The 25,061-nt window shown below is 35.4% G+C and overlaps 1 protein-coding gene across 2 annotated transcripts in view; it reads right to left on the minus strand.

Annotated features, from left to right (window-relative positions):
• Window positions 1-1,991: 1,991 nt before the first annotated feature.
• Window positions 1,992-25,061, minus strand: part of LOC128998768 (serine/threonine-protein kinase SRPK-like) — a 133,172-nt gene continuing 110,102 nt past the window's right edge. For both annotated transcript variants that reach the window (XM_054425114.1, XM_054425113.1), the window contains exons 2-6: window positions 21,641-21,844; window positions 16,126-16,213; window positions 9,416-9,613; window positions 7,048-7,183; window positions 1,992-3,156 (exon numbers count right to left, since the gene is read on the minus strand). In XM_054425114.1, the coding sequence (XP_054281089.1) occupies window positions 3,029-3,156; window positions 7,048-7,183; window positions 9,416-9,613; window positions 16,126-16,152 (489 nt within the window). In that variant the 5' untranslated portion in view covers window positions 16,153-16,213; window positions 21,641-21,844 and the 3' untranslated portion in view covers window positions 1,992-3,028. The remainder of the gene's footprint in view (window positions 3,157-7,047; window positions 7,184-9,415; window positions 9,614-16,125; window positions 16,214-21,640; window positions 21,845-25,061) is intronic.

The raw sequence follows: 25,061 nt of genomic DNA on the forward strand, positions 1-25,061 counted from the left end.
GTTTTTTCGTGGTTTTGAGATGACGGAATCTACTCCACAGAAGGAAAAAGATTTTTAGACAGAAATAATAAGTGTACAAATCTTACAAACTGTTGTGGGACACTCTCAAGCTTTACATTACACTGGAAACTTCCAAAAACAACTTTATTAAACTACTTATCTATCATGACGTTCTTCAACGAAGGAAAGCAACGCACTGAGCTCAGATCGAGCGCTAAGAACGGGTCGTGTAAACACAAGGCTTCTGTTGGCCAGGTGACAGGGAGGTCGGGACCAAGAACGGGAAAGGGCGGTCGGGAACGGGTTATGTAAACAGGGCTTTTGAAAATACTTTGAAATTAACATAGAAAGAACTGAAGAATTTATTTGTATCAAATGGACTTTTATAAAATGAATGTAAATCCGACCCATTCCACATCAGAAATAACAATCACTAAATATATTTTTTTCAGATTTGCAATAAAATGTTTAAAAAATTCTGTTTCATCAGCAACCTTAAGCAAATTTGTAATTGTGCTTATATATGCACTTTTAGCTTCGATATGTAATTGTTCTGTTGAGAGACGCAAAAGAAAGTTCGTAAGGTTTTTTAAGCCCAACAAAGTATTATTAGAGTAATGTTAGGGGTACAATTCAGATTGAGCTGCTGTCGTTCTTTTAGAGAATTTAATTTAAATATGTCATTGGCTTCTATGAACATCAATGAAAGAATAAATTTTGTTTATTTCAATAATAATACCCTTTATGATGATTTCAGACCCACTCATAGTGGTTCTAAAGTAACTAGAAATCTAATAATGCTAAATTCTCCAATTATTTAGAAACACACTCATTTTGATAAAAACCCCTATTTATATGGGGATTCGTCTATTTAATAAGATACCTTCAAAAATAAAATCCTACAAACAAACAAAAAATTAAATCAGGACCAAGGAATTATTGGTGGAAAAATCATATTACTCTTTAGCAGATTTCTTGAAAGACGATGACATTAATAGACAATTAATATATGTAGGATTTAACTAGGATTGTTTTCTAACCACCATCTGTTCAACCCATTTTTTACTATAAAACATAAAGGTTTGTAAATAATTTAGTATTTTAAAGCTTTGCTTAATAGTGGTTTATGAGAAAGTTATGAAAAATAAATAGAAAAAAACTTTATTACTTTCCCCTTAAGAGTAAACCTAAACGGTCAACAATGTTATTTATATAGGTAATAAATATGATTTTTTCAGGAGGCATTTTAGTGAAAATATAATCCAGCAAATAGAAATTCGCTGTCTGCTGGTTTGCTGCGGTGTATTTAATTTCCGTTTTTCTTGTTCATCAATTGAACTTAATTCTGTTTACCATTGTCTCTGTAATGAAGAATGTTTCTAGAGGCAATAAAATACTCATAACTCATTAAAACTGGTTGGGTTAACCAATCCTTTCAATGAATCTAAAGGTACTTCCATTCATTTCTACCCTCATTGCAGTAGTAGGCCTAGAATAGAGCAAAAGTATGTGCAGGCTATGACCCAGACTTAAAACTCTAAGGGGCGAAATTTAAAGCTAAGGCTATATGGGAAAGGACGGACAGGGCAAGGAAAGGAAACAACAGGAAAATTTCTGATGGATGCTTCGTCAGTTATCAAGCTACACTAGACAAGACACAAAACTATACGCCACAACACTCACAGTGTCTGACAAATCTTCAAAATATTATACCATTGACATTTTCTTGTTGTGACTTTTCGATGTGGCGCGTGTCATGTTCTTTTCAGTGCAGCTTTTAACTAGAGGCGGCAGAGCTACAGTACAGGTAAGGAAAAGGAAAGGAGAAGGACAGGAACTTTAGATCAGGTGCTTCTGTAATATTGTTAGGCTCACAATTGTTAGGCTAAGCAAATAAATTTGAACTATCTGGAATTTTGACTTATCAAGGGTTGATTTATGGGGACAAGCAAGAAACTATTCAATTACAAAGAGTTGATTTTTAATACTGTATTATTTTAGATACAGAGTGTTACAATTGAAGAACTTATTTTAGTTACTTTACAACAAAAAACAGCTTTTTTAGTTACAAACAATTGTTATTTCTATTGCATTTTTCTATTGATCCTTACGTCATAAATTATATTATTTAAGACAAACTACTGTGCTAACAGAATGTATGCTTATACTTCAAAATACTGATTCTGATTTTGATTATGATTATGATACCGAGTGTATCAAAATCATGGTTAAACTTTGAAATATTAAGAGATTTTCTACGGACTGAGCTTTTATTTGGAATTATTAAAAGTATTGATTTATTCAGGATTTAAATTACTGAAAGTACACTGTATACCCTATTATAAGTATAATCACTACGCTGAAAACCTTAACAAAGTTACATTCATCCGGAAGTTTCTTCAACGCTTTTATCTCTGTGAGATAAGTTTAATACCAAATTGTAAAAAAACTCTTGAAAACAATATTTTGTTATTCTATTTTTAATACTTGTAACAATCACAAAATATTATTCTTCTATTTGTGTATGTACATACAATATTAATAAAGATTTTTGATTCTGATTCTGATTTTGCTATTTTAACTGTTCAATTTGTATTGAAGACAACAGAACAATATGATGTGTTTGTTGCCTTAATGTTAGGTTATTTTTAAAATGTTATAAAATAAATCATATATAATAGATTACAGTCTAACAATTGTATACATTGTCCAATCTAGTAATCATGTAGTGCATATCAATAATATTAAGTAAACACACAACACATATTTAATTTTGGCGACATAATATCGAATTAATATTGACACACTGACTAAATACTGTAGTCATTTTTTTCTATAAATAACCAACAATAGAACATACTATAATACAATAGCTACTAAAGTGTGTCATGTTTTATTTGCATTGGGTGAGCTCTGTAAATTTAATCAAATTTATTATTGCCTATGTATTGTTCCAAACTTCTTCAAGTTCAATATTTTTACAACTTGAATCAGTATTTTTTTACTAAATGTGTTAACAATTTTGCACTCAGGTCTGCCTAGGGCTGTAAGAATAATTTCCTGACAGTTTCCCTTCTATGTCCTGTACCTTGTAGTGAATCCCTGTTGCCAGAATTTGTTCCTTTCCTTGTCCTTTCCTGTGTAGTGTAGCCGAACCTTAACAATGCAAAATTAAGCTTTTTACATAAGCAGCTGGGTTTTAAGTTTGTATAATAATAATAATATATACAGGGTGAGTTTTAAATGACTTCCCCCCCTACTTTTTTCTGCATTTCTTAAGATATCATCTCCGGACCACATCAGATCATTGTAGAGTAGTAAGTACTTCATTTTGACTGGGTATGTAATTTTTTTGACCGCCATCTTGGATCCGCCATTTTGAAATGAGATGAATTAATTTAAATATGAAGGTGGTGTTGTGACCCATCATTTCGAGCTACTTTTTTATGCTGAACTTAATGCCGAAATTAGTTTTTCATTTGCATCTTTGGTTTTTAAAATATTTAAATTTTAAATAAGAGAATATTAATATTTCATCAAGAAAGCTTGATAACTAAAAACGGATAGCGACATTGAGTTCAGTATAAAAAAGTAGTTCAAAATGATAAGTCACAACACCACCTTCATATTTAAATTAATTGATCACATTTCAAAATGGCGGATCCAAGATGGCGGCCGAAAACATTACATTCGTCATAACCAAGTGAAAATAGGTCGACAATGAATGGTGGTGTATACTTATCGTTATCTAGCACTATTATGAGATTATGGTCTTAGTTTGTAAATGCACAATGATAAAATGGGCTAAAAATAAAGTTATAAAAAGCCCTCATAACTTTAGAAAGTATCAAGATTTTTAAAAACTAATTGCCGCATTGTACTCAGCGTAAAATTCTTGTTTAGAATAATGGGTCACAACCCTACCTTTACATTTGAAAAAAAAACTTTGTATCCAATATGGCGGATCCAAGATGGCGGCCAAAAATGTATACCCAGTCAAAATGAAGTACTTACAACTCTATAATGATCTAATGTAGTCCGGAGTTGATATCTTAAGAAATGTAGAAAAAAGTAGGGAGAGAAACTCAATTAAAACTCACCCTGTATAATAATAATAATATAATAATACATAACAATAACATATTCGTTTCTGCAATATTTTACATGTTCACATAGTTACCTAATTTAACCAATCTTTTAGGTTTCTCTACCTATACCCAGTCCCTGGATAGGTAAAACTGTAGTAGGTAAAGAAAGGTTGTACTGTATGTGGACTCAGTAAAAATACATTTAGATCACAAGAGCTAATGAAAGATTTGCCTTTGCAGTCGAATATATAACTAGTTGTTTCATCGACTGGGTCTGTCTGAATCGCCCACTTGGTATATTTTTGTACCCCTATGAGTACCGTAACACAAACAATACATGAAGGTAAAGTAATCATACATTATGCACATTCTCTTTTTTACAGGGACCAGAGGCAGTGTCAATTGTTCATGTTTTGACTTTATGGGTTGATTAATATCATGCTAAACTAATCTCCAGATCATGAAACACTACTACATTTGGCTACATTAGATATACAAGAGAGTTTGGGGAAATAACATTCTTCAATGGTAGTTTAAAACATATATACACAGGGTGTTTTTTAATGCAACCCAAATATTAAAAGTAGGCTAATGTGAGACACTTTTTTATAATAAAACAAGCTTGTACAGTATGTTGGTATCTTTGTTTCCTTTACCTCATTGTCGATCATCTGATATACATTGTTGCATAGTGTATGAAGTATTGTGTTATAGGGAATTTGATGTGAATAAGGCTCAACATGGTGTTTTTACAAGCGCGAATAGAGTATTTGAGGTGTCTAGAATCAATCCATGCCACATCCAATTGCAAAGTTTTTCAGTTAAGTGGCAAAAACTGTAGCTGACTGACCCACCACAGCACAAACATACTTTTTTCACAAAAAAATCCTAATCTTAACTTATTTAAGACACAAATTATGACATCATATCAATTATATAATACATTTTTATGAAGAAAATATTTATTTTAAATTTGGATATGACTGGTTTTAATCATAAATGAATTTAACTAATGCTTTTGCTCCAAAGGGTTACATTTTGTAAAACTAACAGGGTTATGACCAACACAGGTAGGTGTAAAGGTGTTGAAAATCAAATATTTTAGCTATGAAAGTTATATTTACGATAAAAAGTAAACACTAGCTGTGCATGCTGGGAAGTTAAAAGACCGAAATGGGTGCTCTCATTGCCTACAACAAATTTTGCGGAGTTTGAAACCAAATGTGTGAAAACCACATTGGATCTGGCGCGTTTTGAAACCAAGGCACATTTCAACATTGTTTTGCAGTGAGATGTGGAGGGTTCAGCTAAAAAATAATGGTTTCTTTGTTTTCAGCGAGTTTGAAACCATAGGAGAGGATGTCTAACACTTTGGAAAAAAAGTGGATTTTTGCGGAGTTTGATACTAGGCCCCTCAAGTATTGTATAGGTTTACACATATTTCTTTTTAGCTACGGATCTGGTTTCCTTAAATTTATACATATCAATAATAGTTGATTGATTAGGTACTGTAATCATACCTGGAAACTCAATTTCAAACCTTTCTAGGCATAAAACCAATGTTTTACTTTAATGCATTCTTGTTACTTTTCGGGCTTGGGGAATCACCATTTTGAGTCCTATTTGCAATAAATTCCTAATACTGTAATAAGACTAAACCAGAGCCATATTTCCCTAACAGCTGACACGGCGGTTTCTGGGGGCTTCTGGCTAGGAGGTGGCCTCAATCGGGGCCTCAAATTATTTTTCTTGATAAATTTATTTCACCGTTAATCTGTTTCGCCGCTATTGCGGGATAAATATGCAAGGCCACAAAAGATCTTCACTATTTTGCTGTCAATGTAGGAGTTGTCACTATCTATCGGCGATCGTGGAAGGAAGATGTCTAGGATTTTTTTAAACCCAAGGAGTCGAAGATCATGTCCCCGCAAACTCTAAAGATCTTCACGATTTTGTCATGATTCAAGTAGACGAAGATGACGTCTCAGCGCTGTTTTGCAATGAACGTAGATGTTCAAGATATATTTGTGACCGTGGCAGATGTCCTTGATTTTACTGTGACCATAGAAGAGCTTAAAATTTTGCCGCGATTACAGATTTTGACAATTAACAATTATATTAGCCTATACCAATTAATATATTTTCAATTAATTATTTCCAAAACCACCCGATTCTGATCCTTGGCCGAAGGTCTACATTTTTTACTAAAGCCGAAAGAAATAAAAAATGTCTGGCTCCGACCTAAGACCCCTAATATTATTATTTAATAGCATAATACTTATTTATAAGCTGGTCTCCTAGGTTTTTTTGCCGTTCGGATTGTTGGAAATAAAAGGTCAATTCATAGAGTTGTAGCAATACCACGCGCATTTCTAAACCCCAACCTTAGAAGGATCCAAATATAGAGGGGTCTCTCTGGTGAGAGCTGCAAGGGGTCTCAATTCTAAATACGGCCCTGCACTAAACTACATAGATAACTAATATGCAACAATGCATTTCAGTTTATCGACAATGAACTATAGAGAACAGGGATACAGTACCAACATATAAGCTAGGTTTGTCATTAAAATGAGTAGTTTAGTTTTGGTTGCGTTTGAAAAAAAAACCTCATTTTTCCATGCCCTTAATGTTTCTCCTAAATCAAGGCCCAAAGGAATTTTTTACTTTTTAAACTATTAAGCTTTTTATTTCCCTACACTGTCATCAAATAATCGAAATCTGTATTTATTATAATTACACCCTTTCACTGTTTTTATTCATATTTAAATTATGTCCTAAATACTTAGGTAACTGACAAAACATAATATTGATCATTAAATGGTAGAGCCATGTTGAAATTGTGTTTTTTTTTTCATACAAACTGAAACTGTGTTTTTATTGATCATTAAGACATTTTTTAACTGTCCAGCGTAAATTTAATTTTAAAAGAATCTTTAGCAATATTTAAAGTTTAGGTTACCTTGAGGTTTGTTCCAGCCAAGTGATGATGTTTCAGAAAAAGAGTTGTTGTCCACACATAGCAAGACATTTTCTGGTTTTATATCTGTGTGTATTATTCCACATTTTTCATGTAGAAAACTTAGCCCTTCTAGAACCTAAGAACACAGTTGAAATTTTAGAATGAATCAGGTAAACATGTTACAATGAAGATAAATCTAAATAATATACCATAGCATTGACATTGTTGTCTGTCAAATAGTTAAAGTTATAGGAGCATACAAGTGGCATGAGCCACAGTTATGGGGGGATTGGGGGAGCAATGCTCTCCCAAAGATTTAGACAAATATAATATGAAGGTTAGGGAAAACTGTATTTATGAAGTAATATGTATATGGTGTTAGGGTCACTTTTATGAAGGGTCCGTTGGCTCAGGGCCCAGGAAGCAAGAGGTTTTAGATTTTTGGGGGCGCTAGGAAGAGAAAAATTCCCCCAGGTGGAGAGGGGCGCAATGATCTCTCGGGCCAAAAACATAAAAATCTCGGGCACATCACATACAAACCATGGGCCTGAATGGTGCAAGAGAGTATAATATCTGTTCCCAAGCGTAATAACTGTAGTGGTTAGTTATCATTAGTTGTTTGTTAATCTCATCAGTCCCATTACTGTGTCACTGACTATGTATGTCTACATTGCTTCATTGTCTTTATGTATATATTGAAGCATAAACAAAGCATACTCTGTTGATTTAAGTGATGATTTTAATTAGGTTTCATTGGTTATATTTACTTACACACATATTTTATTTATTTGATTTTATATAGTGCTAATTATTAACTCTCTTACGTACTTAAAAGATGTAGTATTTTCTTTTTTTATTGGAAGTACTGTAGTATCAACATTTATATTATCTCACCAAAGTATTAAAAAAATTGAGTAAGAATTCCGATTTAACATATTAATTTATGTAAAAAAAATCTCCAAACTTTGGTTTTCAAGACTGAAAAATCATTTTTCTCTCCAGAAGGAGCCCCCAGACCCCCTCTCCAACCAGACGCATATTCCATATCCCCTGCCACCGGCACCGGTAAGCTCAGTGCAGAAAATTCAAGAATACAGGCCCACCCAACAAATAACCTTTACAAAAATAACCTCTAACTGCGCCCATATGTAATGGTATGATAAGTGTGGGAAACCCCCATCAATCCAGAAAGTCATTTGACATCAGTTTGTAAAAATGTCATAGAGCTAAATTACGACTAAGCCAGTATAAACTAAATAGTTTTGTTGTACAGTTTACAATATTTATATATGAAATACAATATCCTGGTTTTTTGTAAATTGTGTTTGATTACATAAAAGGTGTACTCAAACATCCCCATAATACCATGGGTTTTTTGGTTTGTGCATTTTTTTAGGTTAATTTATTTAATCTCTGAGGAAAAATTGTAAACAAGGTATACTCAACAGGCATACTGTAAAGACTTTTTTTTTTTGCTCTTACACCCTCAATGAGTTGGAGCTTTACTTCCTAAATTTTGCTGTAGGAAATTGAAATCAAGTTTGGTTGTCACCTCCTTACTTCATTCACCGCAATGTAGCCTATTTCAAGTTGCAGTTTCAGTGACATTAAAGTCCTGAAACATCAGGACTCGCAAAATGCTCTTTGACATTTCATTATGTTTTTTGTTATGACTGTAATACTTTTCACTATCCTTAAGGAAAAATCCACAAAATCAAGTCACAGTATACCAACCAATATAGTATTCAGTTACAGGAATGAACAAAATGTACTAAGCCCTTAATGAGAGTAAAAAAAAGTTAAATTTTAACATGACCCACGTGACAATAATCCACGTTTTTCCCAGTAATTTAACTAACACTATTAATTCCCACAAGACCTGTCATGCAAGGATAACATGGAATGGAGTACAGAATGCAAGGCATCAAAGATTTTGAGGGATCATCAACAATATTTGGGGGTTCACAGTTTGAGTTCACTCATTCAACGACTACGGGTAACAGTCCATCCGTCACAGGTCAAGGAATGTGAGGTGTGATTCATCACACTGATCACAAAGATTGTGAGGCATCACAGATTGTGAGCCAGCAAAGATTATAAGTGTTCACAGCCATCTTAAAACCAGTTTTTTTTTTTTTTTTTTTTTTTTTATGAAATTTAATCTTACCAAATATTACTCCTACACAAACACAATACAAGTAATCAAAAGCAGAGGAGTCTCCCGAATGTAGTTGGTTAGTAGGCTTGTAACTCGACTGAGGTATATTCACACATAGAAAATAAAATTGGACTGTAATAGATACATTTCATTACTTGGCTAGAACAGGACAATATATCTCTAATATAACTTAACCTAAATCCTACAAACCTGTTTGATAATACATCGGACATTTTCTAAAGGAATTCCTTTGAATTTGGAATGTATTAGCAAATCATACAAGTTCATTTCCTCCGCTTCAAATACCATGCAAAGATGGGTTCCATTTGGGCCTTTTGTTGCGAAATGGTGTTGAAGCTTAACAATCCTTTGTTTCCCTTCGTTGTCATTATCTTCTGTTTCATTTACCTAAAAAAATATACATTCAATTATTGTTCATATATACCTGAAATACCTGTTTAAGAGTAAATACTTGTCTAAGTTTATAATAGTTTTATATTGGCCATTCTTTCACGAATTTCAAAACAGGCCTACTGTAGACTATGCAACCATATCTCCTAAAAGAAGTTTGGTGACTTTAAAAGCCATTTCTAACAGCTAGAACTGTGCCCAATTGTTCTAAAACCTTCCATTTCACCTGTTATATGTCAAGCAAGCAAGTAGACACGTTTTTAACCTTACGTTCTTCTCCGTTTCATTGATCTGTCACATTATGTATTCATTAATAGCATTGACTATATAAACTTTAACACTAGCGTTTATTTAGTCTTAATGGTAATAGGCTACTGGTGCTACCGCTGATTGCTGATTGATGCCTTTCTAAAGATACTGGCTAACAGATAATTTGACAACTAACTATTTAGGAAATCAGCTGTTTCCCCGTCCTCGCTCGCGGGCTCCGCGCTCGCTTTTGCCCTGTCATGTCAACAGCTGACTGCTGTAAAAATTGGATGATGCGTTCAACCATTGACTATATAACACTAGTGTAGTGTTAAATAGTCAATGGTACAACTTCCCATATATTGTAATATTGTTTTATTCGTTGTGCTATTGTCCACAAAGTTTATCCATGTGGAACTTAATACTACTACTGCCATTGCTTATTAAGTTTAATAAAAACTACATTTACAGGGCCGGATTTCCCAATATAGGCGCAAGCTCCCAGAGGGCGCATGGCCAAGAGGAATAATATTTTTTAATATCTAAAAATAAAATAAATAGCCTTAGCTTAACATATTTTGCGAGTTGATAAAAAAGAACTCTTGCCAATAAAGCATTATAATTTTGAAATTCATTGGAAGAAATAACTGCTAGAAATTTTAAACTATTTTTCAACATTACGCATCAATTTTGTTACAACATTGGTTGTACGGGAGTAGGCTGTAGGGATGTTGTCGAGCGCCCGAGCGGTACGCATCGTATTGCCACTGGATCCTTGCACTGCCACTATGCCGGCTCGGCGCTACTGATCAGATTGATTAGGGACACATGCCTGTTAGGCACCATTACCACCCTCACCTCACAAAAATAAAATTTATTAACTAATCTTTTGATCAGTTTACCTGCAGGGTAAAGTTAAAATATATAATACGTTTTGTTGAATATTAAAAATACGATAAGTTTATCTTTAAAATTCATTAAAGAAAAAATATTTATCTACGTTTGCAACAAGTTTTAGAACAATTAAATCCCCTCCAGCTCCAAAGCACTATTAATGGTGTCATTTTCTCCTCAGCTCAGACCTGAGGATAATTATGGTCGGCGGGATTATTGCTTTGTTTTGCTTTGCAAATATAATCTGGATGCAGTACTACCATAGATTAACGATAAACTCAAGTTGCCTTTTTATCACATTGTCAATTTTAAATATTGTTTTTCATGTCTAGTTCATATATGCTGGTGACACTGGAAGTTACTGTTGACGTAATTTTGTTAGGTATTATTTTAGGGATAGTTCTATGTTGTGTGTTTTAATTTCTTGTAATATAACCAGGGGACGACCTATTGTTTATGATTACATCGTTTTATTTTGGACAAACTAGGTTAAATAATTTGAATAAAAATAATTGTTTTCAGCAAAAGAATTGCCCCTAAGGATGACAAATCTACTAAAGGAGTAGGCCTATGTTTAATCTATGGTATCACATACTGTTAGGTAGTTCATGTTTTAGGGCCTGAAATCGGAATCAATGGACATGCTTTTTTGCAGGAATGCTGTGTGGGTTGGATTGTTCTGTTTCAGTCCCACAAGCGTGAGCATTTGCCAAAAGCATAAAATTGACAATTTTTGTTAAAGCTAACCAAAACAATTCTTCAAAAAACTTGCAAAGATAAAATTCCGACAAGGAGTGGTGTTCAAGCAATTAACCTAGGCCTATAGGCATGATATAGTTTTTAATAAAGGTTTGTAGGAAAGAAACTGTGACCAGTCTAGGGGGCAGAAAAATTATTTGGGCCTAGGGGCGCAAAAATGCTAAATCTGGCCCTGTACATTTATGTTTGATTTATGACATTGCGTGTTTTAAGGACAAAATGTACGTTTAAATCTATTTTCCAGGGTCCAAGGAGGGGCTTTAGCCCCTGTAGCCCCCCCCCCCCCCATGGAACCGTCACTGAAAGCATTTTCCCTCCTCTCGCTCAAAAAAACACATCACAGTAAAGCTAATTTAATAAGAATTAATTAAGAGCTATTATTAATTAAGAGCTAATTTAGTAAGAAAATTCAACCGGAGAAAGGCTAAGTGCATTGGTATAAGAAACACGGAGTCAGGCATTTCAGACCTCAGATGGCTGTAAGCGACATTCCAGAGGTCTGGGCCGAAAATGGAACCTTGGGCAGCACCGGAAGTGACATTCATTGCCATTTTTTAATTCTTAACAACTTTTTAATTCACACTTGCCTAATTTTCCTATATAGGCGAGGTGCTAGGTGCAGTTTAGTATGCATGAAAAGAGTCAGAGATTTTGACTTTTGATTTTGGTAATGGGGCCCTAGGTGAGTGTAAAAACCCATGTCGTCGCCTCCAGGGGTGGTCGACAACATTAGGATGGGGGCGCAAGGTTGCGAAAAACGATTATTGGCAAACCGCTTTTAACTCCCTTGTTATTGAATGTAAGTAAAAGATTCTTTTAAATTGACTTTTAATTTTAGAAATGGGGGCATAGGTGAGTGTAAAAATCCATCTCTTAACCTCCAGGGGTTAAAGTTTCAAGTCTCTATCACGTTTCTAAATGGTTAAGATACTAACACCGAAGTAAGGCACTTTCAAGCTTATTCCCCATGAGAAAAACATGGGAAACTGTTATAGCCTCGTAACAGTGTTAGAATCTTTCAAATTGTGACATTGAACTTACATTTTTTTAGGAGTGAAGGAGTAAAGCTACAAAAAAACATGTAATGAGTAATGTTTAAAGTAAACTAACAAGATACAAAGCATTGATAATAAAAAAATTATTAATTAAATAGGAAAAAGTAGCGAAAACCATTACAAAATTTACCAATTTTTGATAGTAGGGTGTTTTTTAGGGGTGCGGGGGTGTGATTTTCAGAAAACGTGTGAAAAGGTTTTGTAGAAAATTTAATTCCTAACGGTGAAAATTCTTTCAAATCTTTTTTAGCTCTTACCGTTTTTGAGTTATAACCGTTTTAAAAAACCCCTGTTTTTTTTTTTTTTTTTTTTTGATGTCCACCATTTTGTTTTTGGGTGGGTTAAAATTTTAAAATAGGACTTTTGAGAATTTCATCGTTAATTTAGGATCCTATACTACAAAACTGCAAAATTTCAAGTCTCTAGCACGTTTCTAAACGAACCAGATGAGCATACCAACGTCTTTAAATTTCATGGTTATTCTCCATAAGAATAACATGGGTCTCGTAAGAGTGGTAAAAAACCTTTCAAATTTTGACATTAAACTAAGGGTAAAGTTACAAAAAAACGTGTATTGAGTAGAATTTATAGTAAACTAAGTTAAGTTCAAAGCATTAATTATATTATTTGCAAAAAAGAATTCTTAGGTAGAAAAAATAGCGAAAATGATTATAAATTTGAAAGAAATTTACCAAATTTTGAAAGTAGGGAGTTTTTTAAATGTGAAGGAGTGTGATTACCAAAAAACGCCTAATAGCGTTTTGTAGAAAATTTAATTCCTGACCATGAAACTTTCAAATTTAAGGCAGTTAAAATTTGAAAATGGGAATTTTGTTAATTTCACCGTTAGTTTAAGATCCCATACTACAATACTACAACATTTAAAGTCTCTAGCACGTTTCTAAACGGTTCAGATGAGCACAAGAAGTCGACCACTTTCAATGCTATTCCCCATAAGAATAACATGGAGGGGAAATTCGATACTTCATGGGGGGTGGGGGGGGATTTGTATCACCCACGACCAAGGAGCGTGCCAAATTTTAACTCCCTAGCACCCTAGCACCTCTATAAGTGCTCAAACATTATTTGTATACCTGAGTCAGTTGAGGCTGTATAGTATATGCAAATTCAATTTTGCGCTCAAACCCCTGAGTTGTCGACCACCCCTGGAGGCGACGACATGGGTTTTTACACTCACCTAGGCTCCATTACCTAAATAAAAAGTCAATTTAAAAGAATCTTTTACTTACATTCATTAACAAGGGAGTTAAAAGCAGTTTTCCGATTAACGTTTTTTGCAACTTTGCGCCCCCACCCTTAAGTTGTCAACCAACCCCTGAAGGCGACAACATGGGATTTACAATCACCTAGGCCCCAATTACCAAAATTAAAAGTCAAAATCTCTGACACTTTTCATGCATACTCAACTGCACGTAGCGTCTGTACTAAAATCAAATGCATGTTATTTGGGTCTAACACTAAAGGCCCCATTTAATTTATAGCCCAGTCAAAAAAGGGTTTTTATCGCAACAAAATGGTGGAAAGCTGGATTTTTTATATGTGATAGAATCTTAGAGGTGTATTTTCCCAAAAGACCCACTTATACCCCTTGAGCTTCCCCCCCCCCCACCCCCTCTAATCCTAGAAATTGCAGCGTTTCACTAAATTGATCATAAGTTGAATACTATGTAAGCTATTGTATTGCAATTTCTTTTGTTTAATATCTGATTAGTTGTCCTACAACTTTTGTTTTTATATATTTTTTCTAAAACCAGTACTTAATGAAATGTAAAATTTAAACTTTGTTAAAAGCTTTGTTTCGGATTACACAATTTTGTTTTTCTCTGTATATATTTTTAAATATAAATAATATGCAAATATGGTTCAAGTTAATAATGTAGTACGGGTTTCAAGGTTTACAAATATATTATTGGTTAGTCATCTAGGTGAACTGGTAAAGAGCTGGGCTTCGGCAAAGGGAGCATGTGCGCGCCAGTTGAATACCTCTGCGCCGCGTAGTCGCATCTAGCCCAGTCAATAAACACACAAACCGCCTTTTGCCATAGTTAAATATTGGAAAGCTGGATATGTTATATGTCATAGAACCTCTTTAAGACGTGTATTTTCAAAAAGTCCTCTATTCTCCGGCTTTAAACATTTAAATGTGATTTGTATTATTTATCATTAGTTTATATACAACTTTTGTACTAAAGGTGTTCTTCTAAAAACAATTTTCAACGATATATAACATTTTAACTTTGATAATGTTTATGTTTTAGAGTACACAATTTTGTTTAGTAGTACACAAAGGAGCTTGTAGACCCAATAATCCTGTGTTTAATTATTGTGCTTTGTCTTTTGATTTTGTCACCAAGGTAAGCCTAAAATTTATCTATTAAAAAATCCTTAAAATGCTGGCTTAAAGCCATCTTTACAAAAAGTTTCAATAGAAATTAGTTTTAAAAATTAATATTGTTATATTTTAAAAAGTTAATTAACCTCAATTACAAATTGTGTAACCTGTAAAATTATCTGATAATCGGTATGATTGAGATTCATGTTAATATTACAGCCTAATATATATTTTGTTATAAGTAATTGTTTATTATAACAGTATCTATTAGTTTGAGTAATTTAATTGAGTAATCTTACATAAACTGCAGAATTAATGGGTCCTCAACCATTTCAGTAATAAGTAAACATGCTCATATCATTAACCATGTTTCTTAAATGGTTTATATAAATTTCATGAATCTTACCACTGATTTCATTAAGTAGAAAGAGTGAAAATTGTGATAAGATAATGACAGTATTTGTCTGAATGGAAAGTGTAAGGCATAGAGCCACCCTTTACAATAATCTTCTAGAGATTTATGTTAATGGAAATAACATAAAAAAACGTAATGTACCTATAATGATGTAATAATATCAACATACAAATGTTATTTTTAGGGGAACCCCATAGATAAATTATCTCTTCCTCGTGTAAAAAGGTGTATCTTTTTAACGAGTCATTCACGTAAAATACAAAAAATTATGGATAAAATAACGTTATTTTAATGTGAAAGACGTAATGAAATGAAATACTACCACAATTATGTTTTTTTCAAATCATGTTCACGTAAAAGTGTGCCGAATTTGCAAGCTCAAACAACCAATACATTCTGCAACAGTACTGGCCAGGTTCTGGATCAGTACTGACCAGGCTCTATTGATTCTGAACCAGTACTGGCCAGGTTCTGAGACATTACTGGTCAGGTTCTGAACCAGTACTGGCCAGGTTCTGAGACATTACTGGTCAGGTTCTGAACCAGTAGTGGCCGGGTTCTGGATCAGTACTGACCAGGCTCTATTGGTTCTGAACCAGTACTGGCCAGGTTCTGAGACATTACTGGTCAGGTTCTGAACCAGTAGTGGCCGGGTTCTGGACCAGTAATGGCGAGGTTCTGGTTCCGGCCCAGGTTCCTGCCAATTCTGGGAACTAGGCCAGGACCTGGCCAGTACTGGATGTCTTATATATAGCTCAAAAGGTAAACATTTTAAACGACTTACCCTCTCTAACATTTCAATTTCTACCATTGCTCTTGCACGTGTACTGTAAGCACCTCTTAATATTTTTACGGCAACGTGAACATTTTTTCTGAAACAAAATTCAAACATCTTATGAAAAATGTAATGTAAAATGTATAAATTACTAAATAGTATACAAGGTTTAAACAAAACTTAACAGAATGTGAGGTGCCAAATTTTAAGGTGGGTAAAAACATACTTCTAATCAACAAACACCATAACGTACCAGTTTTAATCCACAATAACCTACTCCTAGGCCTATGTGCTAGCCATAGTTCGGCAATGAGCCAAAGAACGTAGGCCTATTTTTAATCACAGTGAAGTACATACACACACTCAAACGGCATATTTATTAATAATAGCACTCCATTTCACCAAATAAAGCTAAACGGGCCGATTTTACGAGTACATAACGTCGACGACGACATAACATAACCCCAAATTGGTGTTTGTTGACAGACAACAGACGAAAACTAGACTGGCTCAACAAGTGAATTTGCGATCAGCTGTTGCCTAGTAGTATTTAAGTTCGCCGCTAGAGCGCGTAAGCCTCGGCTGGACTGGAATAAGGGATTTTACTGGAAGACTGAATTATACGTTTGCACGCCGTCTATAAAGTAACATCATCGTTACAATACTACTTACACTTACATGTTGATCGCCGATATTCCGATGGTTAGCTGAATAGTTAATCACGTTACATTAATTTTCATTTATATTGCGCATCCACATTTCTAAATTTGACTTTAGAAGATTTCTAATTTTTATTCTATTCTAAATCGTAGATTTATAATGTAGACTTTGCTGACTTGTTTCATACCAGCCAGTTCCTGACTGCCAGTGACTAGCAGTGGCCGTAAGTTGGCTTCGTTTAATTTAATTCGTTCAAAATTACAACAGTCCTTGTTTGTAAAATTTTTTATTTTGTTTCACCGTTTAGATCCATTCCCGTTATTTCACCATTTTGATACACCGAGACTTGTCGCCTGAGCTCTAAACCCCGTCTTTGGCGGGTGATAGAACCAAGTCTTGGTTCTTTAGATTTGAACAATCAATTACGAATGTTGGCATTGAATTTATATTAACTGTATCACGCCAAATTCTTTGTTTGTATAATATTAATTAGGACCCGACAACTCTATAGGGATTTTTACAACAGATTTTGTTCATTTGATCGACGCACTTTTATTTATTTTACCAGAGTCTATAGTTAATTATTTTAAAGTTTAATGAGTAGTCTATCACATTGGCTAAGATAGAATACTCGTCAGCCCTACAGAGTCAGTATAAAAGTTAGGAAAAATTTACCAAAACCCTTTAGCGAAGGTGGGGATGATACAGCTCCTACTAAGTCTGCAGGATTTCCTGAGCGCTTTTAAACCTCTGAGCCTTCGATTAAATCTAATAAATTGATTAGTCAAAGTCGTGACAACTACGTATTGACCCCTGGATTTTTCTCGGCTCCTTCTGAGCACTCCGGGGAAGAAATTTGAGTGTGGCTGGTTCTACGGGTAGGCCTAGCATGACTTGGTGAATACTAGTTTGTTCCCCCCCTTGAGTTTTGCGTCACAAGAACACTAAAGGATACATTTCTTTCCTTGTTTGATGCAGGCCTAAAAACAGGAACAGCTCACTTACTCTACGGATCATAGCATATACAAGCCTAGTAAATATTGTAGGTTCATCTGCTCAACAGGCTTGTATACACTATAAGCTTATCGAAAATATAAAATAAATGAAGAGGGTTCACCTATTCTACAGATCATAGTGCATATGAGTCTAGCATCTTATATTTAAAAATACAGTTAGAAGGTTCGCTTACTCTACAGATCATAGTGACCTTGAGCCAAGCGTACGAATTATTTTATAATAATTCAGGAATCGGCTTGTAGTGTGTACGAGCATGGGCGCCCGCAGGATTTGTAACAGGGGGGTGCAATATATAGGTCTAACAAAGATTTGGGGGCCCGGGAAAATTTCTAAAGTATAGAGTGTTTGACAAAATATTTTAACGATATTTAGTAACACATAAACCAAAACAAAATGGTATATATTACATTATTATGCATAATTTATATGGTTAGACAATAGACAATAGACAATTTTCTTTATTTGTGATTTCTTTAAGAAATACAATGGCGTCAGAAAGATTCAGAATGTTTAACATTTAGATTGTTTTAACAGTTTACATTTTCTTTTGTGTTGAAAGTTCATAATTGGTCAAAAAATTCCTTAAGGGAGTACACCGGTCGGTCCACAAGCCAAACAATTATAAAGAAAAATATATTTACAGTTGAATAAAACCTAGATAAGAGCCAAGAAAGTTGATGTTTTGTTTTCTAAATATTGTTGTTAATGTAAAAGAATGGTATGTCTGTGAGTCAACTACTTAACTTATTTGAATTACAAATCAATTTTAAACATTTTTTAGATATGACCCTTATGAGTGTACTAAGCCCCACTTTTGATTACTAAAAGTGATTACAGTACATTATGGGTATCAAATTTATTTATTTTTTTAAGCCAGGGGGTGCCCTTTCCCCTGTGGCGCCCATGTGTACGAGCCAAAATACTGAATTAATATCATTTACAGAAATGGGCTCGTATACCTACAATACAATATGGGAAAAATATTAGATGGTTTCACCTACACTACAGCTCATCATGTACACAGGTTGCGCGGATGCGTTTATGAAACTGAAGGCACTAAGCCCAGCTTCGACTGCTGCGTATTGTAAGTACCCAGAAATGTATTGCAACACCTCTTAACATTACCACTAACGTTAGGTTAGGTTAGTTTATATAATTATAACCATAGGTTAAACAGCGGGTTATACGTTTCCCGCTGCACTTCTAGTACAACGCCTTAAACGATGTGCTGCAAAGCACGCGACGAGTAGACATGATGAGCTGTTGTGTAAGACGGACGTCTACTATTTTTGCGATATTTATTAAGAAATAGACTCGTAGTCGTAGTACATAAGAGCTTAACTTATCATGGGCGTCCATATAACTTTTCCATAGGGGGGGGGAGTCTGGGAGGTACGGAATAACCCCCAGTAGAGAGGGATCCGGGATCATCGCTCAGGAAATATTTAAAATTAGAGTATCTGATTATCCGAGTCCTGATTATCTAAGCCCCGGTTATCCGAACCCTTGGCTTATCCAAGGTAAACAATAATTACATTTTTATAGTGTGCTTCTTTTGGAAGAAAAGTAAAATAAGCATGTAATTTGGTATTTTTTTAAATGAATTCTTCAAACAACTGAGTGTTTATTTTAGAATGATCCGCAATAACCTAGAAAATTAAAATCACACAGTACTAACACAGATTAAAAAATAGACTGGAGTCCGGGGGATTTCTGCAATAAGTGAGAAATTTCCTCGTTTTTTACTATTTATTAAGATGAATTGGATAACGGCACTTTTGGAATAAAATAAATGTTTGTGTTCGCAAATATTGTTATGCAATGACTGAAAAATTCAACTCTTGTACTTTCTACCATTGACTAAAGTACCTATACATATATAGGTAGTCAATGTTTCTACTAGTACTTCTAACGGGTTTTTAAGCCTTGGTTCACTTTGACCAGCAACGTCCTCAGTTTATTGTCCGTTTCATTGCTCCTAGTCTTTCAATTCGTGTCAGTCGGCTAGTCCGAAGTCAGAAGTTGGAAGTTATCCATATTGTTCACAACCAAAACCGAACCGAGTCTAGTCAGACAGAGAGCGATATGTTTAAATTATTCGTTATTTTTTGTGAGATGTCACTTTTCACATTAATAATGTGACAAATCAAGTACTAAGGGAAAGTAAAACTTGTAAAAAGTAAAATTTGCAAGATGCAAATTTTGTGCAAATTTGTGTGTACCATACTTGAATATTTTGACATTGTAGCACGAATATTGAACAGAAACGGTGTGGAATAATAAACATCAACAAATTACGACACTGGCCTGAATGCTAAGAGGCCTACTAATAGCCATACCAACTTTTTGGACGTTTTTTGACAGTTCCATTTAAATATTAATAAAATGTATAATTTCTGTTATAATTTTGTGCTATGTAGGTATACAATTTTGCTAGCCCGTATATTTTTATTTACTGTAGTGGGGGCCGTCAGCGAAACTCTCCTCTTTTTACAAATTACCCTATGGCAACCCTAGACATATGTCTGTTCTGTAATCCGTGAAACTAGATGACCAACAGTAGACAAGGTCCAACAGTAGACTAGCTGTTTACTGGCCACCGACTGTTGGCAAGCCGAACACAATAGCAGTAAACATTAGCAGTAGCAGTGTCATTACCAATTGCTGCAGACAAGCCATGATTGGCTTTTGTGGCTGTATTGTATGTGTTTTGTAAATATTACAATGTTGTAATTACAATGTGAAAACAAGAAACAATGATGAAATGTGAGGTTATGGTTAATAACAACGACTGTTTCACATATGTAATGCTCTGTGCCTGGGTCCTCCATACCCGAGGTTTGGAACTATTATTTGTATTGGACATCATATTTTTTAACACTATTTGAATATTGTCTTTAATAACTCAACAAAATAATAAATATATTAATAGAGAAGTGAAGGGCAAAATCATCAAAAAGTTATTTCAAAACTTTTAACAATAATATTATTGTAATTGGGAGAAAATCAGTACCTGTAGTGTACATATACACAGTGTTATAACTAGATGAAAAGGTTATTGGTAATCCTGTAGCAGTGGCAATCTACCTATAGTGTAACATTCTAACATGTTTACAAACACATTTTATTAGTTTTACCATCCTAGAACTTGTCAGATGAAGCAATCTGTAACTGTATGTTTATTTTATTTACAATAGTACGCGTATTTATAAACCTTAAAGTTCCAACCTTTAAAGAATCAGAATATAGAGGGCCTGAGGGCCCTCTCTGATGAGAGCAGCCAGGGGCTTCTCTGGTGAGAGCCGCCGGGGGCCTCATCGGTTCTGAATACGGCCCTGGTCTAAACGAGGTGAACACAATGAGACCTGAGCTCTGTAGCGTAGCTGTGTATTATGTGCTGTATGTTTTAAAATTATTGAATTTCCTGCCGCATGCATCATAAGATAAGACTCATTACCAATTATAGTCATTGTCAAAAATGCATGATGACATAATATGTAATATACATTTTAAGTGATGGTGCTTTTTGCCTTTGGGGATATAAAAACAGAAGTTTGGGTCCTGGATCTTCCCATGAGATCTATGGTAATAGCTTATTCCATATAGGCCTAAGTTGTAGGAAATTTGCTAAAAACTAAGGATGAAAGTATGATTCTAGACTATAGCTCACTTGGTGAGTGGCTCGATCAAGATATATTCTATTTTGATATAAAAATTAGCTGCAGTTGGTCCATATACATGTTTTCTTCAGTAAATTAAAATGTTATTGGCAGTAAGCAAAATAATTATGTCTCTTGTGGTCATACAACAGACATAAGGATGAAAAAACTATTCTATATTAACTTACTGGCAATCCCAGCACAGCCAAACTTCTGAGTATTTGCCACACCCTAATTTGCGGACAACCTTGTAACGTCTGTCCAAGACCTCTCCAGCAGTCACCGGATGATATTCCCCAGGATAGTACTCCTGAGGCTTCTCCACACCCTGGTCCGGATGTTCTTCCTGCTTCTCCTCAGCAGTGGCCTTGACCAAGTCTTGAGATTCAGATCTAAAGAAAAACAGAATTCAGTTAGATAATGTTTGTTAATCAATGGTTGACAAAAATTTGTCAATGGTAATTTTAAACTAACATAGCTTTGATACCCAACTCCACTGCATTTACAAAATACCCCCAACACAGCAAACCTACAGACTAAGCAAGCTTTCTCAAAATCTGGCAGTAAGCGTTTAAAGTGCCACGGAGTAAACTTTTCCCAGAGCTTTTTTTTAAAACAGCTTTTGTGCAAGTATGGCGTTCACACTGAGCTAGTTTACTTTCTGTGTGTAAAAAGCTAGCGCAATGCTTGTAAACTCGTCCCGTGTGAATGGGCTTATAGTTTGATGAATCTAACGATTTAATTTTTCTAGCCTAACTTAACCTAAGATTATCTTTTGCTTATTCTCCATATTATCTTTGAGAGTGGGGCTGATTGTCTCAGCTTGTGATGAGGCTATGCCTCGCAGGAGATCCCGACTCAATACGGTCATGAACATGCGTTACTTGCGTCAAGGCATGCATTGAGGCATGCGCTTGGCGCACACAAAAGCGCACGAGTGTGGACATAGCTACTAAGGGACAATGTTGATTCCAACCAGTGGGGCCTTGAGTACAAACTAAACTTGGCAACCACTCTCCACCTTCCGTCATGAACGGGGCCACTATGGAGAGGATAGTCAAGTCCCTTTTCCCGTCTCACATGTTGCGCCCACAGCGGGATTTCGGAGGGTAGACGACGCCCCACTTTTCAGTCTTAAAGGGATGGAGGCGGCCGTTCTATCCTTGAAGTACAATAAGACTCCTGGACCCGATTGGGGTACCCAGTGAAGCCCTCAAGAAGGTTTTAACTACTAACCCCTTGACCCTTTTGAGTGTGTTCAACGCCTGCCTGATCGAAGAGGTTTTCCCCTCGTGCTGAAAAACAGCTAGGCTTGTGCTTGTTGGGAGGGGAAGGGAGACCTGGACCAATCTTAACCAATGTTCTTCCTTAAGTTTATGGGATGAGACAAAACAATCATATGTGCATTATGTCCAAGCTGTGGAGGTGTGTAAGATATGTTACATTAATGTTGGTCAGCTAAACGATTAGTCATTTAATAGTATGAATAAATTAAAAAAGCCTTCAATTTCTATACCACACATACACTCAGATACATTAGATTTTCAGACTCTGAATAGTTGTCAACTAATAGGTTACTACTAAGTTAAAATAAACATAGTCTCAAATTTAAAACTTGTAGAGGGTAATGTGGGCTGTAGGCTACTTATGAATTGAAGGAACTGTTGCGGTGAAGATCAGGTGAGGTCGGCTGAGCCCCAGCTTACGATAGGCTATGGGGCAAAATCATTGGCAGATTATGACCTCAACGGCCCCTAGGCACATGTAAACAACTTGGGCCTTCCCTCATGGGCGTCATTTCAGACTTTTAACTGGGGTGGTAAGATCCACCCCGGTCTGCGGCCCTCCCCTGGGAAATTTCAACAAACTGGCTTTAACTTTGTTAGTTTTTTAAGCTTTTTCAAACTATTTTTACAACAATTTTATTTTTATTTTTCTGTCTGCAGCCCCCTGAGACCTGCAGCCCCTAGGCAGTTGCCTATCTTGCCTAAATGGGTAATCCCCCACTAGGCGGAATGCACCTTAGCCCCCTTAGCCTATAGCCAAGGTCGATAGGAGCTCGAAGTACCGTGGTGACATGAGTCTGTGTGATAAACCCGACACCCAGGACAATGGCAGAGACAAACGGGGCAGATGACTCCCAGCTGTAGTCTCGATTGGGACCACGATGGACATCCAGCCTGCAGTGAAGACCACGTGAGGTTAAAGCCTCAGCCTGTAGCTGCGATGTTAGGTGAATGATCCGAACCCCGACTACAGCAGCAGGTGGAGTTCCCTAGGTACCGTAACGATGCAGGGATCTGTGTGTTGAACATGATTCCCCTTGGACTAAATGAGGTCATGCACACAATTTTGGGGATGACAACTAACGATAATGGATGGTCATCAAATGGCTCACTGTGGAAGGGGTAATCAATCAATCGATCAATCAAGGGTAGCGACAGGGGTCCGTGCAACGAGCCGGATTCCCAGATGACAGCACCAAAAGTGATCTGTGTGAGAAACCGGATGCCAAGATGACCGATGGAAAGTAACTCAATCCTCTAGTCCCGGACCACGGCATCGTCTGCGTGATAAACCAGATGCTTGAGATTGCTGACGCAGTAAACCTCATCCAAGGTAACGTTGAAAGTGAAAGTAAAATCTAAACACGAACCCTGGAAGGCCAACCCAAATCTCTGTACTGAGGCCTATCCGGAAACTTTGTGGTTTATAGTGTCTGGTACTTGAACCTGGCATATAAAATGTTGTTTTATGTTACAGTGGTGGAAAAGTATGTCACAAAATATACACTATGTCTGACAATAATAGGCCTACATTAATAAAAAAAAGTCTTGCATTAATAACTACACTCTGGGCTATTCAGGAGGTCATTTGAAGGTAACTTAATTCAGTAGCCTAACAAAATACCAAGTGAGCACATTTGAGAATAAATTAACAGGAAAAACAGTGTTTTAAATCATGCTTAGGCTGTCCATACCTTTCCTACATATGAAAAAAACATTGTTTTCATGATATGTAGCTCTGTAGAAGAAACACATTTTAAATAATGAAAATGAAAATTGCTTATACAAATGCTATTTGAACTTTTAGGAAATTTTTTGTTAGGATTAAGTTTAGCTTATATAAGCCGGGTTTACATTATGATGCAAGACCTGTTATATAACTTTTGCTATTTTTATACAACAATGCTGTATAACTTTTGCTAAGTTATACAAAAAAGTTAGACCACAGACAATTTAGTGATTTTAATGCCCGTGCTAAATATCATAATATGATATTACATACACAATGTGTTACATATTATGTAACGCAACCTCATTCACATTCTGCATTGAAATGCCGTGCCGAAGCGACCTATTGCTCTGTGGAAGCGAAGGTTTTGGTTTCGACCGCGACTTGCTTCAAGAAATAAGTACAGTGGAAAAGATCTAAGTTATTACGGGACCTTAATGATGACGATCACGCTGACGATCCATCAATAAAACACAAAATAAAACGAGATGGTAGCGGTAGCTTCGATAAAATTTTTACCTACATGACGAGTGAAGATTTTGAATTCATCATTGGCATAATTGGCCACAAGATTGAAAGAAAAAACAACATTCC

This window comes from Macrosteles quadrilineatus, unplaced genomic scaffold (genome assembly GCF_028750875.1).
Source record: "Macrosteles quadrilineatus isolate MER2022 unplaced genomic scaffold, UCM_ALF_1.0 Scaffold_7__1_contigs__length_78375512, whole genome shotgun sequence".
NCBI lineage: Eukaryota > Metazoa > Arthropoda > Insecta > Hemiptera > Cicadellidae > Macrosteles > Macrosteles quadrilineatus.